Source organism: Nestor notabilis, unplaced genomic scaffold (assembly GCF_000696875.1).
Source record: "Nestor notabilis isolate BGI_N333 unplaced genomic scaffold, ASM69687v1 scaffold23635, whole genome shotgun sequence".
NCBI classification, from domain to species: Eukaryota; Metazoa; Chordata; class Aves; order Psittaciformes; family Psittacidae; genus Nestor; species Nestor notabilis.
This window is the reverse complement of record NW_009930928.1, coordinates 1-6,802: the sequence shown is the minus strand read 5'-3', so window position 1 is coordinate 6,802 and position 6,802 is coordinate 1. Positions and strand designations below refer to the sequence as shown.

The 6,802-nt window shown below is 56.0% G+C and overlaps 1 protein-coding gene across 1 annotated transcript; it reads right to left on the bottom strand.

Annotated features, from left to right (window-relative positions):
* Positions 1-230: 230 nt before the first annotated feature.
* On the bottom strand, positions 231-5,062 carry PHKG1 (phosphorylase kinase, gamma 1 (muscle)). The gene is made up of 9 exons (XM_010015652.1): positions 4,963-5,062; positions 4,502-4,677; positions 4,111-4,165; positions 3,468-3,533; positions 3,123-3,286; positions 2,372-2,462; positions 1,290-1,443; positions 1,079-1,204; positions 231-482 (listed from the first exon to the last, which is right to left on the bottom strand). Exons 1-9 carry the CDS (start codon positions 5,043-5,045, stop codon positions 231-233), a joined length of 1,167 nt encoding a protein of 388 aa, XP_010013954.1. The 5' UTR covers positions 5,046-5,062.
* Positions 5,063-6,802: the final 1,740 nt, after the last annotated feature.

The following is a 6,802-nucleotide window of genomic DNA, read 5'->3' as shown; positions in this document are numbered from 1 at the left end:
CGTATCCCTCCGTAGTGGTAGCTGCGGCTGGTTACAGCTCTGTTAGAGCAGCTCCTCCAAACCCATCCCTGGAGGGACACACACCCCAGGGTCAAATCACAGCATCATCTCCTGCATTTGAATTTGCACCTGACTTGAAGCCAACGAAAGAAACAAAAGCAAAAGCAATCACCATTTGGCTTTCAAAGATTTTATTCCCTGTGAGCAGGCTCGTGGCTCACACAGTGTGATCAGAACAGCCCCTCCTCGGCTGCCAGGGTCAGCAGAATGGCCTTGCAGGTGTTCTCAAAGAGGGCAGCTCTGTTCTGTGCCTCCCCCTTCTTCACCCAGTGCCGGTAGGTCCTGAAGGCGCAGGCGTCGATCAGCTTGCGGACGGGCTTCAGGGCGTACGGGTCCCGCACCACCAGCTCCCTGGTGACCGACTTGAGCAGCCGGTACTGGTAGTAGATGCGGACTGATGCCAGGACGGTCAGGCAGATCACCTGCAGCACAGCGGGAACACGCTGGAGTTCAAGGCCACTCCTACGGCAGGACCAGATTGGCCCCAACGCATTCCATGTTGCTGCTATCCATGCGGAGGAGTCAGGAGGGAGCCTGGCTCCTGGTGCAGGTATTTAGTCCCAGTGAGCTTTTTCCAAGTGTGATCTTAATGGCAAAACTACAGGTCAGCCCTAAATGTGTCCCCTAATGCCCTTCTCGGTGCCTTAGCACTGCCCTAATGACTGGCTGTAGGGAAGGGAAAAGATTCCTCCTTTTATCAGCTTTTGATGCACCAGTGTGATGTCAGCCTCATCAATTCCCCCTTAAAAGTGATCTTTTTATTTCTTCATAGAATCCTAGGGGGGCAGGAGGCAGGTTTTTCACTTCTCTTATTTAATTCCCTTCTGTGAAAAAGCCCCTAGGAAGTACCACAAAGTAAGCACAACAGTGCTTGGAGAAGCATCTCCTCCCAGACCAGCGCATCCTGCCAAAGCGCAGGTCCATCAGCCCGCCTGACTCCCCCAGCTCAGCCGGGAAACCCATCCCACCGCTTGCCTCCGGGACTCGGGGTGCTGGGACACTCCATTCCCAGCCTCACCTTGAATTTGCGGAAGGGGCTGAAGTGCCGGACCTCCTCCGTGTCGTACTGCTGGAAGAAGGGATGTGCAAGCGCCTCATCCGCCGTGTACCGCTGCCGCGGGTCCACCACCAGGAACCGGGAGATCTGCAGCAGGACAGCGGCTCAGTCTGAGCTGTCCCACCACCAAGCTCTTCCCCACACCAAGGTTTTCCCGTCCCCAAGCACCTACCAGGTCCTTGACAGTGTCCGAGCGGTCGTCCCACTCCGGGGAGCCAAATTGGTAGTCTCCATTCATGATCATCCGCAGCATCAGCATCTGCTTGCGGTGCCAGAAGGGAGGCGAGCCGGCCAGCAAGGTGTACATGATCACCCCGGTGCTCCACCTGCACGTAACCCACACGGACCCTCCAGTCCCAGGTGACACCCGTGGGGCACCCAGCAGCATCCGCACCCCAAGGGTGGCTCAGGGGCTCCCCTCAACTGGGCTACACTTGGCTTTGCCTCCCCGGTAGACCAGGAAGAGCCTGCCCTGCCTGGTGCGTGATGAGCTGCTGAGGCTCATCAGCCCTGATGGGTCATAAGGAGCAGGGGCTGCCCCACTGCTGGGGAGGGGTTTGGGGTTCCTGAGTTGAGCTGATGTGGAGCTGTTCCCTGGATGCTGCAGGAGGAAGCTGGGGGTTGGAGGTATTTGTATTCCTTGTGTTTTATAGGGGAGGGAGAGGATGCAGGAGGGTGGGATATAGTGGGACACTGTGGTACAGCAAGGCTGGATGCTCTAGGGCCGTCTCAGCTCAGGCAGTGGTGTGTTAAGTGTCCTGCTATAGGAGTCAATGGAGGTATTTAAGCTGAAAAGGGACTGAAATGTTTCAAGTGGTTGGTTACAGTTCTGACACCTGCAGACCTGAGCCTGAAGCCACCAGAGATGGTGGCAAAGGCCCTGCAGGGCTCTGGCTGCTCTCTCAGGGGCTGCCTTGTGTTCAGGTCTTACTACGGGGGGTATTTAGAAAGCCCCATGTCTCAGGGCCCAGCCTGAGTTGATCATTATGAACACAAACTGCTGCTTTCCCCGCTCCCTGATGGGGTAAAGCAGGGGGACAGGCTTGACCCCAGCTGCTTCTCCCCCAGCTCTGACCCCCAGAGCCCCCTGGTCACCAGCACAGCCCCTGGCCACCCCTCAGGTTGTCTTTTGGTGCCTCATTTAACTCCTTCAGACACTCAATGGGAGCCCGTCTGCCCACTCTCACTGTGCCTTCAACGTGTGGTCTGGGGGCAGCCCAAGGGGTGAGGTGGGGAGGCTGGTGTCTCACTCACATATCCACCTCCTTCCCGTAGCCTTGGTGCTCGTCGTCCATGGAGCACTGCAGGATCTCGGGGGCCAGGTAGCCAGGAGTGCCGCAGATCTCTGCCAGGACAGGGCAGAGCATCCCCCTGAGCCACCCAGGAGGGATTGTGCCATCCCCATCCAGGATGGGTGCTCCTCCTGGGCTGCTCAGGGGGCTGGATCCCACATCCCCATCCAGTGATGGGGCTCATGTGCATGTCACTGGTGACCTTTCTTGGTGCATTATAGCAGGTAGAAAGTGAGTGAAGAGAGCAATGGGGATGCCAGGGGGAGAGGATGCCCATTGTGGCTCTATGCAGGGTGGGAGTTGAGAGAAAAAACCCTAATGTTGGGCAGTAAATGGATGGGGTGATGAGGATTAACTGGAGGGGAAAAGACATGGAAAGAACAGGATGGTTTTCCTAACGGGCAGCAACCTCTTCATGGCAAGGAGTGTGGAGGCCGTGCAGGCAGAGCCATGTTTGTGTGTGAGCAGGAGGGCACCCTAAGCCAAGAGGCACCAATCTGCACCCATGGCAGCAAGACTGGCTCCAAGGGGATAGTGCGGCTGGAGAGACCACACTGACTTAGTGGTGGCCTTGGCAGTGCTGGGGTAAACGTTGGATTTGATGATCTTAAAGGTCTTTTCCAATCTAGTTGATTCTATGATTCTGGGACTTGTGGGCACTGCAGCACCATGGGCACGGCCATGGCACTGCCCCCACCTCACCATCCTCCTACCTTTGAGCTTCTCATTCTCCTGCAGCTGGCAGGAGAAGCCGAAGTCCGTCAGCTTAATGTTCATGTTGTCATCCAGGAGGATGTTCTCGGGCTTCAGGTCCCGGTGGACGATGTTGACGGAGTGGAGGAACCTTATCACCTCCAGCAGCGCACGCATGATCTTCCTGGGGATGGGTGACAGCATCTCTCCTAGACCGAGTGCCCACCAGCACCGTGCTCCCACAGGTGGGAATAGGGATCACACAGCTCAGCTCCCGTGTCTGAGCACAGGGGAGCTGTTTTGCCCACAGGTCCCTTGAACCCACACTCTGCTTTCGCAATGTGATTTTCAGCATCTGGCCTTACCTCGTCTCCTTCTCGCTCAAGGTGACTTTCTCAGTGAGGTAGTCGAAGAGCTCCCCTCTCCTCATCCTGCATGAGGGAGGGAAAAGGGAGGCAGTGGCTGAGCTGCAATGGAAAACTGGCTCCAGGCCCCTGGGGAGGGTCAGTGCCCCTTAGCAGCCCAGGACACCCATTGCACAACATGACATGCTGGCTCCTTAATAAAAAAGGGGTAAAAGTGCCTTTATATTGCTGCAAAACATCAGGCAGAAGGGGGAAAGGTTGTCCCTGGAGAGGGCAGGTTTGGGATGGGACAGGGATGGGGCTCTCCCAGTGCCGTCATCCGCTGATGTCCATCCCGCTGCCCTGGCACCAGGAGTTGTGGTGTCACATACACCCTGGTGCCACTGAGCATATAAATAACCTGCAGGGATGCACAACAGCTCCCACCAAAGGTTACAGGGAAACCCGAGCAGCGCTGAGCCGCTGACAGGAGGGAAACTGCTGGGAGCGAGGCTGCACAAGCTGGCTTGCAGCAACGGAGGCTCATTTCTACCCTAAGCAAGAGCTGCTTGTCCCTCCTCTTTGCCCTGTTTGGGCTGTAAGAAGCTGGGTCGAGTGTTGGCTGTCTATAGAGTGGGAACAGGCTTGGGGAGATGGTACTTACAGGTCAAACACCAAGAAGAAGAAGGTGCTGGATTCGTAGCTGTCCTTCAGCTGGACTGCAATAAAGCACGGGGAGGGGGGTGTGTGAGCACAGTGTAGAGCATCTCCTGTCCATTAAGGGACTAAAAACTGATGATCTGATTGCTAATTAAACTAAGGAGGAGTTGTTCTTCACCAGTGTTTTGGTGCAGAGACAACCTGGGCAGCGTGGGCACTGCTTGGTCTGTGTGCAGGGGCAGAGCAAACGCTGCTCTGACCGGGTGCCCTGCATCGCGTTAGGACCATCGGAGGTCTGATCCTCCAGGGATTTCACCCCAAAACCCTCCCTGGGGACACCTCAAACAATAAATGGGGCAGAGCCCCCTTGTGCTGATGCTCGCAGCCTGACTTACTGACATTGGGGTGGCCCGAGACCTTCCGGAGGATGTCGATCTCTTTAGTGGTGGCCTCTCGCAGCTCCTGCACCTCCTTGGGGGTTAAGTTACCCGCTGTGATGTCGATAATCTTCACAGCATACTCCTGCCGGGTGGTTTTGTGAATGCACCGACGGACCACGCTGCTCACCCCCCTGCCAGGGACAACACACACCAATGGGGGTTTCCATTGCCCCCCATCCAGCCCGGCTCCGCAGCCGTGCCATTGGCACCCGGGGCTGGGTGGTGTTTTCATGCACAAGAGGGTCTGACTCTGTTTCCTTCTCTTGGGATGGAAAGTCTTGAGCTGATGGAAAATGCTGCTTCGTGCTATTTTTAACCCCATGCTGCTACGGGCCCTGTTCATATCAGATTCCCAGGGGACACTGTTCCGATACTGGAGCACACGGAAACACAGTTTGCCAAAAACCAAGCTTTACCTGCCCAAAACCTCCTTCGGCTCGTATTTTTCATAGAACTCCTTGGATGAGTTCCAGTCTGGTAGATCTTCTTCCTTGGTCATCTCTGGCTCCTGTCCAGTGGCACTCTGGGCTTGTCTGCTGGTGGAAAGGGGCTGCAAGGAGAAAAGAGCAAGGATGGGCACTCAGTGCATGTAGGGCAGGGCCCACTGATCCCTTCTGGAGGAGAAAAGATTGAGGAGGAAAGAGGAGGAAGATCCTGGACCACAGACAAAAGGGAGATCCCACTGGGGACAGAAGCAGCCTGGCTGGGACCAAGGCTTTGGGAAGCACTGCAGCACCTCAAAGCCCATCCCCTCTAAAGGAGGGGATCTGCATCCTGGAGAGCATCTGCACCCAGCTCACAGGGCATCATCCTCCAGCTCCTGCCATGTGCCAAGGGCCTTGCCACACTCCTCCTGGTTCCTCCACCTGGGAAAGCAATTGGGATGTGCACAGGGAGAGCACTGGCAGGGGAGGCAGTGGCTGAGCTTGCACCTTCAGCTCACAGAGGCACAAGGCAATGGGGGCACAGCAGGGCCTGGTTAGTTACAAGACAACAAAGTTGTCAGGAATGGGTTGGCTGAGAACAAGGGTTAAAAACAGTGTTTAAAGTGAAGGGAAAAGGACTAAGGAGGGGAAATGGGGGGAAGCAGCGTGGGGAGCTGGGTGGGTTGAGGTGCGTGTTGGGGACAGGCTGCCTGGGGACACAGCACCGCGGGGTCAGCCGGGGCCGAGGACAGAGGCTGAGCGAGCTTCCTCGCATGTACAGCTGCCAGCAGCCTCCAGCGCTCCTGACAGGCTCCCGTCCTGCTCCTCTTTCCTGGAGGAGGAGTGGAATGACAGGATTTTGACAGAGGAGGGGGAATAACCAGTCATCCCGATCCCCAGTTTTCACTGGCATTTCCATTTAAGCCCTGGGAACAGCTTCTTCCTGTGCCCAGCATTGCTGAAATCCCAATCGTCCAGGTCCAGCTGCTCCACAGTCGCACACAGGGACCAAGCAGCGTGCATGGAAAGCACCTCTGCTGAGCTTGGGCAGCAAAACTGTCCCGTCGGGGTGACAGCAGGAGGGCAAAGAGCCACAATACCGCAGGTTTTCCTTTGCCCTCCTCTCCGAGGAGGGGAAAAGCTCTGCCAGGATGAGGCCAGGCAGGTTTGCACCTTATCTAAGTGAGTTTAAATCTTATCAATGCCCTGACCCAGTTGTAAGGACTGATGCTATAGGGGATGTCTAACGCAGGCTGGAGCATTTCTAAACAGCCCCGAGTTTGATCTAATAACGTTTTAGCTGTTGGAAACACTGAGCAATGCCAGAGCAACCGGGGCTGAAACTAACTGAGAGGCAGGAGCAGGGACAAGAAAATACCTCCGAGGTGAGGGGAAAAACATCAACTTTGATTGTTTTTGAAGCTGAAAAATCCACGTCTGGGGTTGGTGTCTGGGGAAGGGCCGGAGGCTGGGAAGCATCTGCGGGTGCTGCCTTGTGGGAGGAAAGCGCCAGGAATTCGTTTATAATATCCTGATATTATAAGAGCACCTGGTCGGGGGCACTACCAGGATAAGCCGGTTTCATTATCAGAGCTGTGCGAGCTCCATGGGAGGGGTGAAAAAGGAGTCTGGGGGGCCTCATAGAGGTTCGTGTCTCAAGGCAGAGATGGAGGAAGGCTAATGGAGGCGGCGCTGGCCATGCCCGGCCCGCTGCTGTGGATTCGCGTCTTTGCCTCGGTAAATAGTCAATAACATGCAAATAGTCATTGAAATCACGCTGGAAAGCTCGAGATAAAGGCAGGTTTTAGGCCGGAACGAGAGTGCCCCCCCC

Coding starts and splice junctions, on each gene's coding strand:
- PHKG1 (XM_010015652.1), bottom strand. CDS start 5,045: ATGACCAAGGAAGAAGATCTACCAGACTGGAACTCATCCAAGGAGTTC. Junction 2,463..3,122: donor GGAGAATGAGAAGCTCAAAG/GTAGGAGGATGG, acceptor CTGTCCTGGCAG/AGATCTGCGGCACTCCTGGC. Junction 483..1,078: donor GCCCCTTCCGCAAATTCAAG/GTGAGGCTGGGA, acceptor GCTGTGCTGCAG/GTGATCTGCCTGACCGTCCT.